Raw genomic sequence first — 26,227 nt, forward strand, 5'->3', positions numbered from 1 at the left:
CCTCGTTGTGATGTCACACCTACGTATTTTTCATCGAGTAACTTCTTGAATCTGTTCACCCCCTATATAAGCAAGCTATTCCTTAGTTTCCGCGGTCAGACATTGAGTTGGAAAACAACACGAGTGGAGAGAGCGGAACTGTTCGCTAACGGCTGGCCCGTTGCGACGTTTTACCTACTTTTATTTGTGAATAGCTGCATTGTTTACCAACAGACTGGGTGAGCAAAATGTTACAACCTTTTATATCTTTCGTGGTCTATATCAAGATTTGAACTTTGAATGTTAAATTATTTAGTGGCTTCATGGTCTCCATTCTAACTAAGTCCTTCAGACTGATACCTTTATCTATCTCATACGCCAAAATAAACTGTGCTTGGACAAGTGATAGAAGCGTTGCCACATCCTGAACTTTTTTACAGACCCGAGTGATCGGTTACATTGCCAACGTGATAGCGTTTAAGCAGCCTGGAAGGATCCCCCCTCCCCCTTTTTTTTCCCCTCTCTTCTTCCTTTCTCACTCTGCTTCCTTTTTCTTTCCCTTTCTTCTTTTCCGGTATTGAGTTGTAAAAATTTTTGTCTTCCGACGTGCTATAACTCTCTTGCCCTCCTTTGGGTTTTAAATGAAGATTGTAAGGGTGGCCTTAAATCATTATTTTTCAAATATTTAGTGGCTTTATTTCTTAACCAAAGTGTTTAAAAAAAAAAAAAGTTGTGAAGTTATATAGGTGCTGATTCTGGTTTTTTCTGTCGAACTCTGGTCTTGGGCTTTTCTTGAAAATCATAATCGTTATTCCCAAGAATTCTTAATTATTATTATTCTTGATTGTATTTTGGTTGTCAAACGGGCTGAGCCCTTGTTAAAAGTTTGTAATTCCCCTTCTTTGCTTGTTATACACTGCCTATTCTAGTCATTTGAAGTTTAAATACAACTTATTTTAAATCCATTCTCCTTTCTTACATTTGGTTTGTTGTACGTTCTCTCTCACTCTTTACCTTTTCCTTCTCCCCTTTTTTTTGAAACATTGTACTAATCACGGACACCCCTCTCGGTTAGCCCGCCGTGGCAACCACTGGCTCTGCTGATTGATGAATAATAAGTCTGATATACAGTAGAGTCTTGCTCATCCGACCTTCACTTATCCGACATTCCGTGTTATCCGACACTGGTAGACTTAATTTGAACGTTTGGTGGAGACTAAATTCAGGCACACTCGCTGTGGAGGGTGCGACCATGGGACAAGCACTGGCCTGACCGCTGGCAGTAGGACAGTTTTTTTTTCTCAAGGACAGGTGCAGTGAGTCTTCAGTCATTGTTCATCGTAGTATTGGTTGGGTGCGAATGTTATAGTTTTCATATCCTCTGTGAGTATAGCGAGTAAATGGAAGAAAGTGATTGTTTCTATGGAAGACAAGTTGAGTGCATTAAAGAGACTGGACAAAGGGGAAATTCTTCAAAATGTGGCTTCAGATTATGGTGTTGGATGTGTTACAGTGGGAGACTGGAAAAAACAGAGGGAAGAATTTGAAAACTGGTGCTCTACCAGAGCAGAGAAAGAAATGAAAAATGTGAGTACGAACAAGTAAGTGAAGCACTATTTCCTTGGTTATCTCAACACCGGGAAAAGGGCCTGCCAATATCTGGCCCCATTCTGCAGGAAAAGGCTGTGTATTTCCAGAAGGAGTTTAATGAAGGGAGCATAATTTTCCTGCCAATGCTGGGTGGCTTGATCGGTGGAAAAACGGTACGGCATTAGGTATCTGTGGAGAAAAGTTTATTTTCGTAAGACATCTGGAATGTTTTCGTTCAATACTGCATGTACTGTACAACTGAATTGATAATTCAATAAATAGAGTACCGTAAAACATGTCGTTGTTTTAGTACTAGAGTGTAGCCTTTCAGTTTGTTTTAGTTCATTTTCAAAGTTATTCTGTATTATCCGACATTTTCGGTAATCCGACGTACTCCAGGTCCCGTTTAGGTCGGATAATCGAGACTCTACTGTACTAGGTTTGACCCAACGAGGCATTAAGCGCATGCCTTTCCGTGGTCCGACAAGTCACCACCAGTGAAATAACATTTGTTTGCCTTTAGCGTTATGGTGTCCTAATGATTACCTTTTGACGATCTTTGATGTTGTGGGTCGACCATCCTATTATTATCTATGCTAAGATTTTCGTCCTTTTTGCCATTGCTGATCTGCTCTCTAAGCAAAATTATCACAAAAATAATTTATTTATTATCACCACCTATTCAATACATGCCACGTGCTACGTGGTTGAAATTTACATAACACTATATAAACTTAAAGACATGATACTGTATAGGCTTTTGGGCTTATGCCGGTCCATTGGTACCCATATCAAAGAACATGAACGTAATATTCGTCTCAACCAACCAGACAAATCGGCCATAGCTGAGCACGCTCTATCATCGGATCATGATGTCATGTTCCAAGATGCTCGAGCTCTTACCCACACTAGACACTACAGGTCCAGGATTATATGGGAAGCTGTGCAAATACGTAGAAATCCTAACAGTTTCAACAGGTAATTAAGTAATACCTGGTTGCCACCCATTAAGAATTTACATAGTTAGTTTCCTTCCCGGTCCCTTCACTGTTGTTATTTCGTCTCATTGTTTTCCAAATTCGTACGTTCCTCGTCGCCAGATGTTTCATTTCAGGGCTTGTGTCTATGCCATACCCCTGCCTATGTCATATGTTACGCAAACACGTTATGTGAACCGCTTAGACTGATTGTGATGGTTCAATCAGCTTCCGCTTCGAACGCTAGCGTTGCCACATCCTGGGGGCCATCTGGTGGTGAATGAACGTACCATTTTCCACTTCTGTTATAACGTTCCAAATTTAAAGTGTCATTGTTTAAGAAGCCTTTCTCGTGGACAGTCGAGATTTCTTCTGAGGATGCAGAGCACAGTTCCCTGCGAAACGTTTAAGAATTTCACCTTATTTATTTTCTTGACACAGAAGAAGCCCAAAAACCTATACAGTATCATGCCTTTTAAGTACGGGCTGTGAAAGCATTAATGACAACTATATAAACTTGTCACTTGCAACTTGATCTGCTCTCTCCAGCCATATTCAGCCTCTGCATTACGTGTCAAATTTTTAATTTCTGGACCCAACCATCAAAGAACACTCAAGTATTTTCTATATTTAGATCATGATGAAACTGATTTGCTTTCTTGATGATCATAGGTCCAGCCACAGGTTTTTGCTCTGACCTATTTGCACTAAACCAAGTGTACAAGGAACTGTCAAGAATTTAAAGTTCAGGTTTCTTCATTGTGTGTCTTGATTCCATATTCTTTGCTGTTACAGCTTGAGCAGCAAACTTATTAAGTTCTTCTTTATGTTCTTTTAATATCATAAATTGTCAAGGAACCAATATTGAAATTGTCATCATGAAGTCCTTGTTTTCATCTCTTTGCTGGATAGTTAGGTTCACATGCTTATACTTAGTTTTATTAGTACTTGAAGAACTCATGCTAGGCTTTGAGAGCATCTTATAGTAAGTACACTTTAATTGCAATATTGTGCAGACTTTATATGTAACCCGCTAGAAAATAGGAAACACTGTGCTGAAATGAAAACTGACGTTCATTATATACATACACTCCCTATGAGTGGGGGATGCAGATGAAGAATACACCCACTGTATTCCCTGTCTGTCGTAAGAGGCGATTAAAAGGGGCAACCAAGTGTTGATGGATTTTGAACCATGAGATTACCTGTGATTAGTACCATCACGTGAGCAACACCAAGGGTCAACTTTACTTGCACTTAGTACCACTATGCGAGGAACACCATAGATCTGTGATTAGAATCATTGTGGGTGGATCACTATGTGTTTACAGTACCCGTGTTTAATACCACTGTATGCAGAGCACCATGGGCTTATGTTGTCTGTGATTGATACCACTATGTGAGGAACACCACAGGTCTGCGAGAAGCCTGTGATTAGAACCACTATGTGAGGAACACCATAGGTCTGCATTGCGTATGATTAGTACCACTATGTTACGAACACCACTGGTCTGCGAAGAGTACCACTATGTGAGGAACACCATGTGTCTGTGTTATCCATGAGTGGTGCAATTATGTGAGAAACACTGCAAGTCTACGTTACTTATGATTAGTACCGTTACATGAGAATCACCATAGTTCTGCTTTACCAATGATTAGTACCATTATGAGGGTCCGGTGACCTGGGTTTTGGACCCCTTTATACAACAAGCATCATTGATTTAGGGTTTTGCTTTGGAAGCCGTCCCTTGTTCAGTTTATGCCATTGCTTTAAGTTATTTTATGGGAAGGTGGGGCATTGCGGGTCGTATCCACTGATTGTTTTAAGTTCATAATTGCCGGGCTGAGTGGCTCAGACGGTTAAGGCGCTGGCCTTCTGACCCCAACTTTCCAGGTTCGATCCTGGCTCAGTCCGGTGGTATTTGAAGGTACTCAAATACATCAGCCTTGTGTCGGTAGATTTACAGGCATGTAAAAGAACTCCCGTGGGACTAAATTCCGGCACCTCGGCATCTCCGAAAACCGTAAAAGAGTAGTTAGTGGGATGTATAGCAAATATCATTATTATTAAGTTCATAATCAATGTCCAATGTCATCTTTTTGAATTCTAGTCAGTGGATGAATTTTTGAATTATTTTAACTTTCAGTATTGTTAGATCTGCTGATTATTTTAAATTCATATTAATTCATCTTCATCAACAAGTTTTGAATTCTGGTCAGTGGATGAATTATGGAATTTTAATTTTTATTACATTTTGTCTCATCTCATACCATTAGGGGCCAATGTCCTAGATGTTAGGCCCCTTTAAACAACAAGCATCATCATCATGATATACACAGAGTGAACTAAAAATGAGGGCACAAGGGTCCTAGATGACAATATATAAGCGCATGAAACACGGAGGAACATCAGGTGACTAAATAAACTTTTGGGTACAGCCAGCCCAGTGGCGTGACTTGGCGGTGATGTTCAACGGACATATATAATTCCACCCGAATGAATCCCAATGTAAGCGGCTCATTTGGTGCCTGTTTACAGAATGTGAAGAACTGTTTGAATGGAGAATTAAAAAGCACCTACTGTACTAACATTCTGAAAGTTATATTTTGTTAGATGCTACTTTGATTGCCCGCCTATCCTATCTCTACTCTTTATGGACTTAAATAAGGTTGTTTTATATATTGCAGAGTAACTGATATATGTGTTATAGATTCTTCTCTTTTGCAGATAACCAGATTTCATTTTCATGTCACTTGAAACGCGGTGGTCTGGATTTTCGAGAAGAAGTCACGTACGAACTTGTGCAGTTTGTAGGTTATTTCCGTAAGTTCATTACACTTAGAGGGTTCATTTTATTTTAAAAATAATCTTTTGTCATTCACAAATACTCATTGAAATGATTTTGTTTAGGTTCTGATGTTGACCCACTGGAGGTTGATAATTTGATCTCAAGCAGCAGCCGATTTAGTAACTTCTCTGGTGAAGCTGATACAAGGTACTTAATTGTAAACTTCTCTTTTATGGTTTCAAGGCAGTGGTAGTTTCATTCCTTCATCAATAGAATTTCTGAGGTAACTTGCCGGTATTTATTGCAAATGTTTTGTCCCTCCACCTACTCCGTGTCCGAGTAGGAAGGGCGTATTCTGAATACCATGTTCAGGAAGAAGGAGTCCCACAATGATCGATTATTAGTGTCACTCTGTTCGCGAGTGCCATAAACAGTATTGTCGCTGCTGCTGGTTCAGCAGTAATACCGTTGCTACATATAGACGATTTTGCTCTGCATTATAGCTCACAAAATATGGTCATCACTGAGCGACAATTACAGCAAGCAATTAGGAGAGTGGAACAGTGGACCTTAAACCATGGCTTTTGGTTTTCAAAGACCTCTGTTGTACACTTCTGCCAGAAGCACACTTTTCACTCCCACCCTGAGCTTTATTTAGGGAATGTCACTCTTCCGGTAGTTGACACTTACCGTTTTCTTGGACTCCTTTTCGATAGCAAATTATCGTGGAAGCCACATGTGCAGCAGTTAAAGGCGAAATGCGCCAAGAAGCTTAATATCTTGAAGTTCCTTAGCGATGATTTTATAGGGCACATATTTTATCAAGGTTAGACTTTGGGAGTGCAGCATATGGATCAGCAAGGCAAAGCATCCTAGCCCAACTGAATAGCATTCACCACAGTGGAGTTCGGTTTGCAACAGGAGCTTTTCGTACAAGCCCCATTGCCAGCCTGATCGCTGAATCTGGTGTGCCACCTTTACACCTGAGGTGCCAGCAAATGCTTCTGTCCTATGCTGCAAATTTGCAACAGATGTCACTTCACCCCAGCTATGCTTGCGTATTCCACAATAGAAACTGTCGGCTGTACACTGCTTACCCTTGAGCAACGCAGCCGGTTGGAATATGCTTGGATAGCAGTCCCAGATTCTTTGATGTACCTTCGGTTCCTTGTCTTATCAGACGACCAAGTAGGGTACCTCCTTGGATAGTACAATGACCTGAAATCATTCTAGATTTGCACACTGGCCCAAAGGCTCCATTTATCAGGGACACTTCCTGTCTGTTGTTGGCCGGTACCCTGATTCGGTCATTGTTTTCACGGATGGTTCGAGGGCAGAAGCGGGAGTAGGCTGTGCTGTGCGTTTGTTGTTGGCAATAACAGGTCTCTTTTTCCTTTACCAAATATCTGTAGTGTGTACACAGCAGAGTTCTATGCCATCTGTGAAGCTGTGCGGTACACACTGTACACACTTTCTGCTGTGTACTGACTCCTTGAGCGTGCTACAATCTATAAATACATGTTTCCTTCGGGACCCTCTGGTGCAGCGGATCCGGGACCTGCTGGCCGGGTGTTTGGATGCCGGCATCGGAATTACGTTTATGGGGCTCCCCAGCCACATGGGTACAGAGGGAAACGAGTTAGCTGACAAGGCTGCCAAGGAAGCTGTTACCTTGCCCTCATTGCCTTACAGGGTTCCTGCCAGTGACATTCGCTCTCAGCAGAGACATCTGGTTATGTTCCATTGGGAGATGGAGTGGCAGTCCACTATTCTGCCAAATAAGCTGAGAGCAATAAAAGGAACTATGAAGGTATGGAAGACTTCGCCTCGGGCTTCTGGGAGAGAAGCAGTGGTGTTATGTCATCTTCGGATTGGCCGTGGCGTGGTAATGCACTCCTGCCTACTGAAGGGTGAACTCTCCCGGTGTGTTCTTGCGGCGGTCATCTAACCGTGGACACATCCTTACGGAGTGCGTGGACCTAGCCAATCTGTGCCGTAGTCTACAATTCCCGAATGCCATTTCAATTATCTACGAGATGATGAGCATTCAGCAGACCTCGTCATCCGTTTTATAAGGGATAGTGGCCTTTTCTTATCGTGTGTAATAATGTCTTTTGTATTAGTGTATTTTTTGTTAACTACGCTTTTATCCCATTGACTCTAATTTAGTTCATGTTTGCATATTTCATGTGTTATTTTAACTTCGAATTTGAATGATATATATATCTGTACTTCGAGGCAGTGCCGTATTCCATTGTAATCTATAATTTTATTAGAAAATACTGCATTGTGAACTAGATCCACTGATTACTTTTCATATTTCATCATCATTTTAGGGGCTGATGACCTAGCTGTTAGGCCCCTTTAAACAACAAACATCATCATCATCATCATCATCATCATCATCATCTTTCCACCTATTCTTTATGTCCTCTGGTTCTGTTATTGCATTTCCATTTTTTCTTTCTTGTATTTTTTTATCAATTCATACAACATTTTTTTTCTACCATTTGCATCCTTTTCCAGCTCTTGTGTGATTCTCTCCCAACATTTTTTTTTTTTTTTTTTTTTCCCCCCCATCATTTACCACTCTTCACACTCGCTTTTAATTTCCTGATACTTAATTTTACTTCCTTCTTTCCTACCTCTATTCCATTCTTGCCATGCTTTCTTCTTTTGTTTAACAACCTCCTTCACCTTTTCATTCCACCAGGACGTCTCCTTTTCCTTCACTCTCGCCGACGTTCTGCCACAAATCTTCTCTGCACATCTTACAACTGGTCCATTCTTCTTCTACACTTTCTATTTCTGATATAGGGATGTGCTGTTTCAAATCCTCCTAAAATTTCTCCTGAGTTATTTTATCTCTTAATTTTCATACTTCTAGTTTCTTCTGTCTTATTTCTTTTACTCTCACAGTTTTATCTATTTTCAATTTTGCTACCACTACTCTGTGGTCTCCATCAAACGCCTTACCTGGAAGTGCTGTTACATCCATTAACAGTTTACTATTTATTTTCTCAGCTAAAAAATAATCAATAATTGTTTTTGTCCTTTCACCCTAGGCATATCTTGTGACTTTTCTACTATTCTTCTTTCTAAACAAAGTATTACCCACAATCATTCCTTTTCTCTCACAAAAATCATACAACTTATCTCGTTTGCTCTTTCTCTCTCCATATCCAAATGGACCAATCACTTCTTCTTTACCAACTCTTGTCATTTCCAACCTGTGCATTGAGGTCTCCCATGACTATCACTTCCACATCGGTGATTACTTCCTCGAGTGTCTCCAAGAATACCTTTATAGAGCCAAAATGGGTTAGGACCTTCTTGGTGGGGGAAAAAAAAAAAAAAAAGAGGGAACATGCTAAAAAATAAAAACACAACAATTACATTGTTAAATTTAAGGTTAGGTTTGAACGTAAAAATAATTATGATGAAAACAGAGAAACAAGTGTTTACAATTATAATTAATGAAATAAAGAAATAATACAGGTGAAGAGCACCAACATTGTAAAACATCAAGGAAAAACATTCCCAGACACGCGAACTATACACGTTGCTTACAATTATGTTTAAAGTTATTGTAGCAATGTCCAACATCTGGGTGATTTGCATGCGTTACATGTGTGGATTAGCATCTGCTGTCTCAATACAGTTCAATTTTTCATCATTTGTAAACTGTCTAGCTTTCTTCTTCTCCATAACTGAATATCCTGCAAACCATTATGCGCAAGTACAGTGGGCCTAATTTATGTACATTGTTACAAAATTCACTTACGACCATACAGTTAAGCACCAACACATCAGCTGTATACTTATGTACAGTAGGCCTAAATTATGAACGTTGTTTCACAATTCACTTACAAACGAAAATTAAGCACCAACAATTTAACCAACCAAGAATTTAATCACTAAAAAATATATTTGTATTGAAAATGTGGACACAATAATTTTAATCTTGGAAGTGTTTTTTGTATCTTCAATACAGAACAAAATGAGATTAGTTACTTGTAACTAAATACTAAAGAGTGCCGTAAATGTGCTACCAGGTTTCTTTAGCTTGTATTTAATAGGACATGGACTGAGACCTTGGAATAATGTTATAATAACCATAGAAACGCACTGGAGAGGGACGTCTTAACCAGTTTTGACAGTACTTTCCTCACTGTTCCCAGTTTGGGGTGCATAAACTTGGATGAAATCTTTCACTACTTCTTCCGTCCTCAGTTGTACTTTGATTATTTTATCACTAACATAATCTACCCTATCTTCATTTTCATCCAGGATTTTGTTAACAATCACTCCTATTCCATTCTTTGTCTCACCTCCTCCGCACCAGTGTAGGGTGTACCCTTTACTCAGCCTCTTCACTCACTTTCCCCTCACGTGACCTCACTCTCTCCCATCATTGCAACATTCCCTTTCTCCATAAAATCAATCAAATCCTCTGATTTTCCCGTCAGGGTCGCAACATTTATTATTCCCACCTTCATAATATTAACCGCTGGTTGCCAAGTTATCACAGGTCCCCCAGCAGAAGAACTGTGCATTGCTTTTAGCTGGGTGTGCGCTAACCTTTTCAGTGGCTGGTTATTACCACCACTAATTTTAGGCTGTTGTTACGATGGGGTCGCCACTCCCAAAGGCATTTTTGAGCTACCACCAGCAATTATTTAGGCTGCCCCTTACATGAGGAACAGACGCCCTTGCAGCCACCCCTAACAAGGGAAACAAACGCTGCTGCTCAATATTGTACTCATACTATTCCTTGATTACTGGGCTGCTTCTTCTGCAATCTCCACCGTTCTGAAGTCCATCTTCTCTGCTGTAGATACCATTGAGGTCTTCACTCGTATCCATGAGCTGGGACCCTTACCAGATGCTACGCACTAGGTTAGTATGTTCTGGGACTCTCATAGGCAGGAGTGCCACTCTCTGAGAAAGGCTGCCTCTGAAGGGGGTCCCTGCCTGCTACCTGCATGTTAAAGATTATTCAAGGATATTGCTAAAGTAAAAGAAAGAATAGTGTTATTCTAATTCTTTATTACCTTAAATAGCGAGACAAATCTTTATCGTTTCAACGCTAGTAATTTCTCAGCCATTACCATTGTATATATTCTCAGTTTTAAGAATATTGGGAGTTTTTTAAAGTCTGGCTCCTTGGCCGAATGTCAGCATAGTGGCCTTTGGTTCAGAATGCCCCATGTTAAATCCCAGCCAGACGGAGAATGTTAACCAAGTCTGGTTAATTCCTGTAGTTAGGGGGCTGTGTGTTTGTGTTCGTCTTAATGCATATATTCATTTCTGTACAACACATCACACTACAAACCTGTACAGAAACATGCAATAGTGAATAAATTCCTCCACATGGGGTTGGCATAAGCAGAGGCACCTGGCTATAAAACTGGACTAAATCAATACAAATTGCCAGCCCCAGATAATTAGGAAAAGCCCAGGGGAAAGAAAAATTGGAGTTTTAGAAAGAAACATGTTAATTAAAAATTAAAGTAAGGTTGTGTTAATTTGTCTTTCCTGTTGACATAGAATATTAGAGTAATGGATTTGTACCAGATGATTGCAACTTTCCTCTGAATAAAGGGATAATACTTCAGTGTGTTACTTAAATTTCACTTAACTAGATGTGATAAATATGATCTCTATTCATGATTTCAAAACATTTTATTCATCGATTGATTGGTGGATTTCTTTACTGTCTCCTAATCTTCTGTACATATAACTCATTATGGCCAACTAGCATACACCATTCTGAAAGGTTATTTCATAGCATGTTAATCATGTTTAACATTAACACATGCTCCCATTCCCCTCATCAGCTTATTTCTGCTATTTGTACATACTATGACAAATCATCCCTGGTAAGATCCGATTACTGTTTTGATCATTCACTAACGAGTCAGTTTGCTAGATTACATTGTGGCGGAACAGTTTTTTTGACAGATCATATTGGTGTTTAGAATTTGTTGGAACACTACTTGTGGACTGCACAGACTCCTAACATTTTCTAAACTAGTCTGGTAGTATGTTGGAACAAATGTTGCCTATTGACTAGATGTAGGCCTAATCAGTCTTCAATTTAGCCTTGAAAGGGGTTCTTTAACTTGCCAGTAGAACATGTAGTTTCTCACATTGAAACTCATTTATTGCCACTGACTGTGCCAGGTTTGATTCTGTAACTGTGAGGGCAAGTGTGCAACCAACCACACTATTCAACTATGCCACTAGAGTTGTGGCTCTGTACTTGTGTTGATTTAGTGGCATCTTGTTGTCAAAACTGTCAAAATGGGATTACCCAGTAGACAAATGAATGAATCTATTAAAGGTAAGTTTAGAAGGTTTAGATACAAAAGGTGAAGATTAAGTAAGATGGTATTTTAATGTCAAATTTGTTGCATCATTTAAAGGCAAAATAACCCATGTATGTTTAAATGTTTCTCTGATATTTGTTCTGAAATTTTCAGGTTAATATTTGTTGGAACGGGACGTTTGCAGACACCGCTGTTAATCAGAGAGATGTCAGTTGTGGATTCAACAAAAAGCGAGTTTACATCACGACATAGCTTGGAATGGAAATTCCTTTTTCTTGATCATCGGTATGTTTATACTTCCATTCACTGAGCTATTCATTCAGTGTGGTTTGCATGCAAGATCAGGCTCAAACTGGATGTACAAAGAATGCTGTGGGTATCACAGTTGAAGGTTGTAAATATTTTTCAATTTCGTGTAGTAGGGAGGTTAGTTTCCTCCAGCAAGATAATATGGCATCAGCTCTTTTGACAGTAGGGAACGAGAACTTAATTCAAGAAGTATGCTTTAGTCAAAACGTTTTTGCCTGTCAGAACTGTTATTTACGTTTTGAAATTGCTGATCCCTTCATCTGAGTTGGACCTGAATATCAACATTGATTACTGCATGGTACAGTTACAACATTTAAGATTTAAAATATGAGACATCTATTATCAGAATCAGAGTACAAGGCAAGGCAACAAAAAAAGAAGATGGATGTAAAAGGTGGGTTAGATTAGTATTATTCTAAGGAGAACATTTATTCATTCAAATAATTAGAGGTAATAACCATAAATTCACAAAATAATGAAGCAAAATGAAGTATCAACCTTACATTTTCTGTATAAACCTAAATAAAAATCCTGAGAGGATAAACTTGAAAGTACAACTATGATTTATACAATTTTCTTCATAACCTAAAATTATCAAAACCTCTAAAGAAAAGTTGAAACTCCTGAAAAGCAAAATTAAACCACAGCACTTCTGATCTGCTATGCAGAGTGGATAAATTGACATGGTTGTGCTAGAAGCACTTAAAAGGTTGAATAGTGAAAGTCCCTCTTCTGATATATACACTGTGATTATCCCATATCTATATGTCCAGGCTACGAGATAATTACATTTTGAATTTAAAAAGGTTATGAAGTTAAAATGTAACTTGAAACTTAAACCAAGATGAAAGCAAAGTGGAAATACATTTTTGATTGTAAACCCTATAAAATAAACAAACCCCATTTCAGAAGGAAGTGATAGGAAAAATCTTGCACCCAAGAAGTTAATGAATTAAAAACATTAGGCTGAAAATGAAGATCTTCATTGAATCTTCTTGAGGTGATAAAACACCCCCCCATAGGAGCAGGTGCTACTCAGACACCTGTCTAAACTCAATCAAGCTCAACTATGAAGTTATTCTATGCTATGACGTGTTCTCAAAAGTAAGTATTCACACGTGGTGCAACAGGTAACAGAACAGCAATTTCGAGAAGCCAATAAGCGTGCAGGATTCAACCATTCGATTAATTGTAACCAATAAAATTTAAATTTTCCATTTCTTCTAGAATTGAAGTTTCTGAGATTGGCGTTGTTCTCACGGTTTGCCCAATTCACTAGATATACATCTGAAACACATGCGCATTGGGTGCACCACAAGTACATTTCACTACACCAACACTTAACTTGCCCCCCCCCCCCCGAAACTAATAAAACATAAATCATATTTTTCGAAATTTATTGGGAGAGGATGACGCCCAATACATCACACAATCTTGAGCTCACTCACAAACTGGAGCACTCTTTCTTGGAATTTTCCATTCCCAGCTGTGGCTTTTATCTTGCTGATCCAGATGTGGAAATGCTGACACAGCCATTACCAACATAATCCATGATCACCATTCAGTTCAACCAACTCCAACACTGGAATTTTCAGCACAACTTACAACTTACGACTCATACTGTAGACTGTGATACACTAGCAAAACTGTGGCCTATGAGACTGCAACAAACTCTAACATAATTCAGACCCAACAGAAACAAGCTTCTGTTTTCAAGGCACAAACACAATTTTCATGAAGGCAGTTGAAATTTTTAAGTTGGGTTTTAGGAAGAAAGGGTTAGCTTTTGTAATTTTTTTTGTAAAGATGAAACATAATAGACAGCTGAGTCAGTACATGGTTCCTTCACTTGAGCAAGGTTCATTTTCCTCCTACTTGAGGGACACTTGCTCTCAACAGGTAGTCATACTGCTCCACACAGCTTAGCCTCCCGGCTCCCACCCTGGAGCCCAGCCAAATCATGAGGTAAAACTTACAAAATTGAAAAAAAGAGAACAGGTGCAGACAGGGGTGCAAGATGTTTCCCATTTACAGTTTAATTATCTACAATGACAATATCTGATGAATTATCTTGCATAAGAATTAAGTTAGTTAAAATCTTTACACATTACTATTTACACAAAATGTAAAATGTAACCCATTTACAATGAAATATAACTACTGTACACAAAGTATTATATACAAGGAACCCTTAATACTGACATAGCAATACCCGAACTAACATTCCCTAGGAGGTACACTTCCACAGAGATATAGCAGTTAAAAAAAAAAAAAAAAACATAATTTACATACGGGTACCCTAGATATATACAGTTTGGCCAATGAGGTTATTACATATTTAAAAAAAAACAAAAACAAAAAAAAACTTCAATAACTTCTATATACCAAAATTTATTATCACAGATAAAATTTACAAAAATACAATTTGGAACAAGTGGACTCTGCTAATCTTGATCTTTTCAGGGTCACTTACTGGTAAGGATACAGGAGTGAGAAATTTTAAAGTGGTGAAGGGACTTTGAAATCTAGGGGACAATTTCCTTGTAACGTCTGCACTACAGTTCATTGGGTAGGGTTCACAAAGTCTTGGTCACCTAGAGACAGATTGGATGGTCTCCATCCATCATCATTGTAACCGGTGCTACAGCGGCTACACAAAACACGGTAAAGGGAGGAAAGTAAGTGCAATTACACCGTACCTAAGACACTACACACAAAATAAAACGTCTGATGAACCACGCGGAACTCCGCTGATAACAACACTGGTAAAAATCAGTACGGGCAACTTGATCATAATAAACCAGGAACGTGGAAAGGTGACTGGGAAACCTTACGAAGGGCCATGGAGGGGCGAAGGTTGCGAATTCCGAAAAGCCAACAGTGATCCCTAGTTTTCAAAATATTATTTACAAAATCGTCAGTATAAATTAACTTCCGGAACAAATTCAGCTGTACACCAAATCTAGATACACACTACACATTATGTATGTTCTTTGACAAACTACAGTATAGGTGTTCTTAGACAAGAGCTTTGCCTTAAGTTCAAAGAGTTAACCAAGTGCATCTCAGTACAAATCAAATTCGACAAATACAATATTGAAGGTAAGAGGAAGCACAAAATATTTTAGAGTGAAATCAAAACTTGCTTTTCACATCTGAACAAATAGTGGCGATTAGGGCAAACTCCTGTGATACACCAAATGAAAACTAAATGGAACTTCAAACCGGACAGAAAGAAACAGCGCTTATCCCTAGGCAGGCCATGCTGGTACCGAGGAGACATTCACGACGTCAAGAACTTCGGGAGGCTCGGCAGGTCAAGACCAAGACGGCACAGAGACATAAGACCTCAGACTTCAGACCACGTTCAAAAAGGTGCCTAGCTCCTTATAAAGAGAACCTTGGCCTTGGAGCAGCCAATTAGAACACAGGAGCTTGCCCAGATTGACCAATCACAACACTAACTTCAGTCGCGATGTTTAAATAACTTTCTCAAATACATACAATCGCGAATCTTCCATTTCCAGAATAGTCAGAAAATACTTTCTAGAATACATAACTAACAAAAGGCAACACACCCTGTTCAAAAATTCATGTGACAACTTTCTGGACAGTTCCAGTAAATACAGCAATGAAACCTACTAGTTACACATATAATATGTTACCAAAATATTTACACTGTACAGGTTAGGTAGTTACATGGAATACAAATACAACATTCTATCACCACATTTCAGATCATACAGTAAGTACTACTTAACAAGGATTACAAATAAAAACTTCTATAAACACTTTCCACTTCCAATATATTCTACACCTGTGTCATCTTCCTCTCCCCCCAAAAGTTGAGCCACGCTCGACCCTTAACATGATTTTACTGGGGAGAAAGGTGATCACTTTTGAAAACGTTCTCACTATAGTATAGATTAGTAAAGATACATGACACTAACAACCATGATTTTCTTTAAGTTGACTTTCCAACCATAAACAAAAACAAACTGTCACTACACCAAAGGTCCTTTCCAGTAGCCTCGAGTTTACAGTTTACCTATAAATTTCAAAATAATAAAGGTGTTCATTGATCTACCTATTCAATAAATATCACATAAATGCTCACATGGATAGTCACACTACACTTCAAAATGCCTTTTGAACCTGTTACAGTTGCTTTGACAATTTCTACTCTGTCTACGAAAGGATGTACACTCTTTCCTTCTGCCCATTGTTAGTAATTCAGAACCTTTTCGCTTTCTTGTCAGACAGCGTTCAAGGCCTCCTTTTTGGGCGAGTTTATGGACTGAATATTTTGCACCACTTTTCACACCAGTCACAGCAGAGCTAGGCCACAGGTTCTTGCTGATGATGTGGCTGCCGACACGGCCGTTTGCTGCCAGCCTCCATTCAGTTTCAGTCCAGAGTTCACACAAAAAACATAATTTACATACCCTAGATCAGCTGCCTCTGTGGATCAGCGGTAGAGTGTCGGCCTCCGGATCCCAAGATAGCGGGTTCAAACCCGGCAGAGGTAGTCGGATTTTTGAAGGGCGGAAAAAGGTCCATTCGACACTCCATGTCGTACGATGTCGGCATGTAAAAGATCTCTGGTGACACATTTGGTGTTTACCCGACAAAATTCATTAAATCTCAGCCAGACGCCCAAGAGAGTTTCGGTTTACTCGGTCTGCCATCTAGTGCGGGCCTAGAGTAAAACGGAACGTCAAAATTGACGAGCAGACAGCCAGATGGCGTCAAATTGAAATGTCTGCACACGGTAGCTGAGGCCATACGATTATTATTATTATTTATTATACCCTAGATATATACAATTCGGCCAATGAGGTTATTACATATTCAAAAAGAAAAAAAAAAAACTTCAATAACTTCTATATACCAAAAGTTATTACCACAGATAAAATTTACAAAAATACAATTTGGAACAAATGGACTCTGCTAATCTTGATCTTTTCAGGGTCACTTGCTGGTAAGGAAACTGGAGTGAGAAATTTTAAAGTGATGAATGGACTTTGAAATCTAGGGGACAAATTCCTTATAATGTCTGCACTACAGTTCATTGGGTAGGGTTCACGAAGTCTTGGTCACCTAGAGACAGATTGGATGGTCTCCACCCATCATCATAGTTATGCTGAACCTTTGCATGTGAAACATTTCAATTCTTACGTGCATGTCGCCGAGTTGGAACGATCATGTCTAGATTAACAACTTCAGGAAGGAGATGATTGATCGACCAAAGATTGGACAATGGAGGATTGGGAGTAAAAGTAAACATCAGTGAAGCAGTAGTTTTGTTCTGACTTTCATATTCTGCAGTATTAAAAGCATAAGACAACCGGGGAAGAAATGAATCTCACTTTTCGTGGTCAAATGAATGGTTGGCAATAAGAACAGACCTACGGTTGTGATATACACTTTTGGCGTAATTGGATTTAGGTTAATAAGGAGTAGTAGTCATATGGGAAATTGACAAGTCGAAACAGAAGTTACCGAATTGATTTGAAGTAAAGGTTGCAGCATTATCACTCACTGAAAACTCTCCTGATTTAAAAAATGTCACTATTTTTTGTCACATCCAGTTTTAGTGTTAATAGCCATTCACTGTCTGAAAATGTGTCATTGCGGCTCATTGCTGCTTTGCATAAACAGCGAATCGGCTGTGGTTTGCTTTGTTATTGTTTTTCAATCCAATCCCTCTCCAACCAAATTTGTCTCCATCATTGAACTTGTCAGTAATCAGAGCCTGTTTTTAGAATTGTTACCACCTGAAATGCAGAGTGGCAGTTAAGTCCGGTGGCAGTCAGTTGCGTTGTGAGTGTGGTGGAAGTCCAACCTGTTGTATGTATTTTATTGTGAAAATGGCGAGTGTGGCAGGAATTAGTAGATGATGTGCGAATAAGCCAGACTCATTCTGTTATGTACCATATTTACTCATGTATTAGGCCCCCATTGGCTTTTCGAGACGAAGAAAATGAAAAAAAAAAATCTCGCATACAAGACCTCCCAACGTAATTCAACCGAGAAGAACAACGATAATACCAGTATAAATGGTCCATTATTGAACATAATAAATTTTTTAGCTGGAAAATGTATAATGTCCAATTTACTCATGCATCCAGTATTCGGGAGATAGTGGGTTCGAACCCCACTGTCGGCAGCCCTGAAGATGGTTTTCCGTGGTTTCCCATTTTCGCACCAGGCGAATGCTGGGGCTCTACCTCAATTAAGGCCACGGCCGCTTCCTTCCCAGTTCTAGCCCTTTCCTGTCCCATCGTCGTCATAAAACATATCTGTGTCGGTGTGACGTAAAGCCAATAGCAAAAAAGTATATATATATTTACTCATTCAGGACAAATATTTCAGATTCCCTATGGGAATCAACATCTATAAGAACAACGATTCTGCTGTGAAGTGGCTACAAGCCTTATGCAGCTCTGATGACATCACACAAATTTGTGAATAGTTTCGACCGTACGACCCACGCAATGAAAACATGTGTCAAGGTCATACGGTACATCTGTGTTTCGTAGTTAAGAAATGTCTGCCTCCATAACGTAGGCCTACTGCAGCTTTGATGATGTTGCACAAATAGGTGAATAGTTTTGTGTCCGACCTGCGCATTGCAAGCACACATCAGTCATTTATATATGTTTGTGTTTTGTAGTTACGAATATCTTCCAGCATAATGGTTAGCACAATTAGCTGCCGTTCTTGGGAGCCTGAGTTCGATTCCCGGTACCGTGTTGCTAGAGATTTACGAACGGGGGCCTGTTTAAAAATGAGCTGCACCATCTCGGGATGAGGAAACGAGTTCACTTTAGTTAAGAAATATTCACAAATTTGCTAGGCGTATTAATATTGGCAGGCGAGTAGAGTATAGATCGTTTAATATCTCGTAACTCAGGCCAGTATAGTGTTTTCTGGGAGAGAAGTAGGTTTAAAACATGATAAAACAATCCAATCACAATTGTTTTACTTGACAACGTAGCTCACAAATAATAATAATATTGATTTTTAATTAATGTCCCCATTTACTTTCAACAATTCTCGGAGGCGACAAAGAAAACATATTAGGGTAGACTGTGTGTTAATAAAAAATGGTAGACAACAAATGTACGAAATTAAACATTATGGCGATAAAACACATTACCGCCGCACCTGTAGATATCCCTAAATGTGGCATTCTTTCCTGTTATTTATTTTTATTCTTTCCATCATGAAACATTTGGCACTATCCGGGTGATACCATACCTAAACTAACAAATGCGGTCTCTCTTAACACATTTACAGCTGTTTAGGTAAATCCTGATGTGATAAATGTACAGAACAAGCGTGAAATATACTTAAAAATAAGGGTCTGGCTTTCAACAATCGTAGTTATCAAAAGAATGCTTCCATTCACTATGTATTACATTCGGAAATACAACTCGTAACATACACTAGTTATCAGCTGGTGGTTTGGCGCGCTTTCAACAACACGGCTTTATTCAGAAGGAGTGGCTTCTGCTACATGTACACCAGCTGGGAATATAATTTCGTGTGGCTATGTCTAGCTGAGTGCAGCCCTTGTAAGGCAGACCCTCCGATGAGGGTGGGCGGCATCTGCCATTTGTAGGCAACTGTGTGTTATTGTGTTGGAGGATAGTGTTATGTGTGGTGTGTGAGTTGCAGGGATGTTGTGGAAGGCACAAACACCCAGCCCCTGAGCCACTGGAATTAACCAATGAAGGTTAAAATCCCCGACCCAGCAGGAATCGAACCCGGGACCCTCTGAACCGAAGGCCAGTACGCTGACCATTCAGCCAATGAGTTGGACGAAAATGGAGATGGATTGGGCACACCTTGAGAAATGAAATTAAGTGGCGTATAGCTTTTTGTGCCAGGAGATCCCAGGACGCCAAACGGGTTCGGCTCGCAAGGTGCAGGTCTTTTGATTTGACGCCCGTAGGCGACCTGTGCGTTGTGATGAGAATGAAATGATGATGAATACAACACATGCACCCAGCCCCATGTCAGGGAAATTAACCAATGATTGTTAAAATTCCCGACCCTGCCGGGAATCGAACCCGGGACCCCTGTGACAAAAGGCCAGCACGCTAACCATTTAGCCACGGAGCCGGACACACCTTGAGAAGATGACAATAAAGTATCACAAGGCAGGCATTGAGCTGGAATCCACAAGTTAGTCGCTAGCTAGGCAGACCGAGGATTACCTGGAAGAGAATCATAGACAGGGAGATAGCTGGAGTTGTAAGACATAAGAGAGGTGAAAGCATTGGCGGCAGATAGAACAAGCTGGAGAAATTTCGTTGAGGCCCTATGTTCCACCTAGGAATTAAAGCAAATAAGTCAAGTCGGGTAGGCCTTTCACTTGCAGAGGGGCTAGATTGTTTACATTTAAAAAACTTAGAGAAAAAATACATCATAATTGCACATTACCATGTCATTAAAAAGCTCTGCTTATGAACATTTACTCGGAATCACAAGAAGAGTGGCTAGTTTAACTTTAATTAGTGGATATTTCCGGAATGTGAAGTTCTTCAGTAATGTGTAGTGTATAAATAAACATACGGAGGTAGTTTACGGTCATCACCAGTAATGACCAACATCACCGTACAACATAACATTTTGTTGCGGTAGTTTTAATTAGAACACGTGCCACTCCCTTCTCAGGAACATTAGTCTTCCTTGATGTGTCAAAATACACGTTTTTTTTTTTTAGCATTGCCAATCTGTGAGAGGTGGTAAGAGTTCTTCTGCTTTAACCTGATCACATGCCTGTGAAATTCTGTAACTTTATCATAGCAGCTGTTAGGTCATTTTTGGCACAAAGATGCTTTCTGCTGCAGTACAGGTTGTTATTTATTTATTGCAGTACAGGTTGTTGTTTATTTATTTATTTATTTATTTATTTATTTATTTATTTATTTATTTATTTATTTATTTATTTATTTATTTAAGTGCCGAACTTAGGGCTCTTGGCCCTCTCTTCCACTTAACCACATACACATTTTTATTTTTACAGTTTTAATTTAAAATATCATTGTAATCAATTGCAGTTATTGAAATAAGTAAGTAAGATAAGGAATAACAATAATGCAGTTAATTAAGATTACTATTGATGAAAAATTATAGAATAAATAGAGAGTGGATAATAACAATATCTACTAAGTAGCTTAGAGGAAAACTTATTCAAATATAAGGCTAAAATAAATGAACTGAATATTTGTATGTTACAATCTGAGTATACTTAAATCAATGTTAGTATGTAATCTATTTCTAGGAACAGTCTATAACCTTAAATGAGAGGAGTAAAAGCGTAATAGGGATAGCCTAAGATACTTAAATCTAGTATGTAATTTTTGGTTTCTTTCACACGTCATTCTTACATTCATTTGAGTCAACTGTATGTACTCCGGGGGAATTTAGGGTAGGCTGTCTTAAATGTCCTAAATGAGCAAGACTTTTTAATATCTTCCGGGATCGTATTCCATAACCTTGAAGCAGAGACCAGCAATGAATGGCTGTAGGTATTTATTTGATGCGGTGCTATTTCAAGTAGTGATCCAGAATGAGTGTTAATTTCTTAGAATAAAGAAAGAAGCCTAAAATTGGATGATAGATAGGTGGGGCTGCTTGAAGAAAGCAACGGATAGACAAGGGTCATTTGGTGGGTTCTTCTGCGGTCATTTAAACATAACCATCCCAAATTTTTGTAGTATGGTGTTATATGAGCATCATGTCGGAGCTGGAAGCCATATCGAATGCAAGAGTTCTGTATATGTTGTAGTTATGCTGCTTGTTCACAGGTTAGGTCAATCAGTATACTGTCACAGTAGTCAAAGGTTGGAAATAGAAGCGTTCGTATGAGTTTTAATTTAAGGTCCAGTGGGAAAATCAATCAAATCAAATCGATCAATACTGATCTGCATTTAGGGCAGTCGCCCAGGTGGCAGATTCCCTATTTGTTGTTTTCCTAGCCTTTTCCTAAATGATTTCAAAGAAATTGTAAATTTATTGAACATCTCTCTTGGTAAGTTATTCAAATCCCTAACTCCCCTTCTTGTAAATGAATATTTGCCCCAGTTTGTCCTCTTGAATTCCAACTTTATCTTCATATTGTGATCTTTCCTACAAGATGCTTCAAAGGATAAAGGGATGCATGTACTTTTCTGTACACATTAGTTATATGCTCATTTCAGGTCAGAGTCTCATTTAAGGTGATCCCAAGATTTGTAACTATCTTGGAGTATGGCACTTCATTATCATCAATGGTAATTGGGGGAGGATTGCGATTACTATTTAGAGCACATAGTAATTTTTTTTGTCAAACTATTATGCTTTGGGCCTTTCGTGGGTTGATGAGTAAGGCATTGTTTCTGGCATATGTTGTGAGTCGTCGTAGGTCTGTATCATATTTTGGATCGCTTCGCATATACTATCTACACTAGTATGGTAATACCTGTAAGTCATCAGCATACAGATGGTATTTACAGTGGACATGTGGGGATGAAATATCATTGATATGCAGGCTGAATAATAAAGGTTCCAGCACAGATCCTTGAGGCACGCCAGATAATCTGATAGCCCATTTGGACGTAACATCGTTTACTGAGACACACTAACGACGATTTGTGAGGTAGGATACACTGACTGACGGAGCAAATGCAACACTAAGAAGGAGTGGTCAGAACTTTATGCCAATTGCAGGGTAGACTGACGTCACTGAGGTATGCTCATGATGTGAAATGCGCCGCTGTGCTGCGCACGTAGCGAACGATAAATGGGACACGGCGTTTCCGAATGGCCCACTTCGTACCGTGATTTCTCAGCCGACAGTCATTGTAGAACGTGTTGTCGTGTGCCACAGGACACGTGTATAGCTAAAAATGCCAGGCCACCGTCAACGGAGGCATTTCCAGCAGACAGACGACTTTACGAGGGGTATGGTGATCGGGCTGAGAAGGGCAGGTTGGTCGCTTCGTCAAATCGCAGCCGATAACCATAGGGATGTGTCCACGGTGCAGCTCCTGTGGCGAAGATGGTTGGCGCAGGGACATGTGGCACGTGCGAGGGGTCCAGGCGCAGCCCGAGTGACGTCAGCACGCGAGGATCGGCGCATCCGCCGCCAAGCGGTGGCAGTCCCGCACGCCACGTCAACCGCCATTCTTCAGCATGTGCAAGACACCCTGGCTGTTCCAATATCGACCAGAACAATTTCCCGTCGATTGGTTGAAGGAGGCCTGCACTCCCGGCGTCCGCTCAGAAGACTACCATTGACTCCACAGCATAGACGTGCACGCCTTTCATGGTGGCGGGCTAGAGCGACTTGGATGAGGGAATGGCGGAACGTCGTGTTCTCTGATGAGTCACGCTTCTGTTCTGTCAGTGATAGTCACCGCAGACGAGTGTGGCGTCGGCGTGGAGAAAGGTCAAATCCGGCAGTAACTGTGGAGCGCCCTACCGCTAGACAACGCGGCATCATGGTTTGGGGTGCTATTGCGTATGATTCCACGTCACTTCTAGTGCGTATTCAAGGCACGTTAAATGCCCACCGCTACGTGCAGCATGTGCTGCGGCCGGTGGCACTCCCGTACCTTCAGGGGCTGCCCAATGCTCTGTTTCAGCAGGATAATGCCCGCCCACACACTGCTCGCATCTCCCAACAGGCTCTACGAGGTGTACAGATGCTTCCGTGGCCAGCGTACTCTCCGGATCTCTCACCAATCGAACACGTGTGGGATGTCATTGGACGCCGTTTGCAAACTCTGCCCCAGCCTCGTACGGACGACCAACTGTGGCAAATGGTTGACAGAGAATGGAGAACCATCCCTCAGGACACCATCCGCACTCTTATTGACTCGGTACCTCGACGTGTTTCTGCGTGCATCGCCGCTCGCGGTGGTCCTACATCCTACTGAGTCGATGCCGTGCGCATTGTGTAACCTGCATATCGGTTTGAAATAAACATCAATTATTCGTCCATGCCGTCTCTGTTTTTTCCCCAACTTTCATCCCTTTCGAACCACTCCTTCTTGGTGTTGCATTTGCTCTGTCAGTCAGTGTATAAAGAAATTGAGTGCACTCCGGTCGACGCCAAGAGAGCGCAATTTTGAAAGGAGGAGTTGTATGTTGACTGTATCAAATGCATTGCTAAAACCAAGGAGTGTGAGTACCGTCACCTGTTGTTTATCCATAGCAAGCCTGATATCACCTGTTACCCGAAGAAGTGCTGTCGTCGTACTGTGGCCCTTCCTGAAGCCAGATTGCAACGGGTCTAGTAGTGTATGATTTGTGAGATATTCAGTTAGTTGTCCGTGTATTAGTTGTTCTAGGGCTTTCACAAGCGGAGGGTGTATAGATATAGGGCGGTAGTCTGATGGATAATTTGATATGGTGTTCTTTAATACTGGAATCACTAGAGCAACCTTCCAAATGTCTGGAAAAGTTCCTGAATTTATACAGTAATTGAAGATATAAGTAATGATCAGTAATACTGCGCATGTGACATTTTTTATGAAGCCTATTGGAACATGATCTGCTTCTTTCGCTTGAGATTTAATGGAATTTAAGACTCATTTTACTTCGTTTATATTGACAGTTCGCAATGAGAATTTTGGTTCAGTATTCAAGTAATTGCCATCTTCGTGTGACGGGATTCCGGATTGGGGTCGAGTTTGTTTAATTTGTTGACCAGTGAAATAAAAGTATAAAATGCTGTATAAACTGAGTAATCCACCTATGAGTTGCCTTGAATTCACTTCCTAGAATATCGTGAGATCGCACAATTTCTCGTGCTTTTAGTTGTTACATTTCGTGAGAAACACTGCAACCACTGTTAAGCATCTCTCTCATACATTCCAGTAACGCTTCCTAAACACCTGGGAACTTGCCCTATTTTGGGCTATGAAATGCTGCTAGCTGCTTTCTCAAATTTTTCACTTGTTCTTTTTTTTTTTTTTTTCCGTCGCCAGAAAATTCATGATCCACTGCTCTTGATATCATTCTCTGCGAATTTCAGCAGTTTTAACTTTAATGAAGCTGTTTAACTGTTAACTTTCCCCATTACAAATAGTTTAGATCAGACTTTGCACGACAGTGACCCTTTCCATTTGTTACTGCAGATGCACATTCTTGCGACAAATTCATGAATTGGGTGTGCCTCTTTATCGATGCAAAAATTGATGCGAATATCCTGTTAAAAATTTAGAGGTACATCTGATATGGGAGGGCAGCTAATATGTGAGTAAATACGGTACTAACTCTCTCCCTTGAAGAAGAAATTTTAGTAATCAACATTGAAAATTATTCGACAATGTACTCAACTCAAAATAACAGTAAACCACAAAACACAGAAATCAAATAAATTGTACTAATCACTTCTGAAAGAAAAGCACATTCCTATCTCTAAAATAATACCATCATCTAATATCTACACACATTACAAACTATCATTAAATATCTAGAAAATCATGGAGAATATTCTAAAATATGTACGAGACACGGCATCATGAATCGTCATATAGCGTTTTAATTTGGAAAATCATTATACTCCAGATAAGCTATCATTCCTTGATCAACACGTGGTTTTGGGACAGTTCTAATAAGTAATCGTAGTCACTTCTGTAGAACTTACACACCAAAATGTAACTTAACATCAAGAACCTGAACATTACTACATATTTCCCCTGAGAATGGACTAGAAAAAGTGCTGGCATAAATTACAAAAGTGGGATAATTTGTGAAATTATCGAATTCCCTTGAGAAAATGTTATCTTGCATCATGGGGTGTCTGAATTCATTGTAAAGGCTTATCAAATACTTCATTACTTTGCAAAAAATGCCACACTAAATTCAAGTGTGAAGACTTATAAGACACCAATAATATCTGTAAATCTTCATCCTTCAAGACATTAACGTCAACTGTACCACATTACATCATACAACACACATGTAGAATATTATCAACACGAACAATAATCCCTATGCAAATAATACACTATTAATCTCTGTAATTATTCATCATCAAAGGCAGTAACATATTCCCATAATACATCTCAACATTTCTCAAATACACATGGCAAACATTGTGAAGTATAAATCACAGAAATCTAGCACCATTTAAATTGAGTACAATTACGAAGATTCTAGCCGAAGCATGCCTAATTAATTGCTATGATTATGTTATTCTGCAAAGCCTTGTCACACGACATATGAAGTTTAATTTATGATGAGGTTC

General features: G+C 39.7%; 1 protein-coding gene across 1 annotated transcript in view; it reads left to right on the forward strand.

Annotated features, from left to right (window-relative positions):
• Clk (circadian locomoter output cycles kaput protein Clock) overlaps positions 1-26,227 on the forward strand; it is a 938,225-nt gene that overhangs the window by 507,748 nt on the left and 404,250 nt on the right. The window contains exons 8-10 of the mRNA XM_068225986.1: positions 5,275-5,370; positions 5,458-5,542; positions 11,821-11,952. Of these exons, the coding sequence (XP_068082087.1) occupies positions 5,275-5,370; positions 5,458-5,542; positions 11,821-11,952 (313 nt within the window). The remainder of the gene's footprint in view (positions 1-5,274; positions 5,371-5,457; positions 5,543-11,820; positions 11,953-26,227) is intronic.

This window comes from Anabrus simplex, chromosome 2, assembly GCF_040414725.1.
Source record: "Anabrus simplex isolate iqAnaSimp1 chromosome 2, ASM4041472v1, whole genome shotgun sequence".
NCBI classification, from domain to species: Eukaryota; Metazoa; Arthropoda; class Insecta; order Orthoptera; family Tettigoniidae; genus Anabrus; species Anabrus simplex.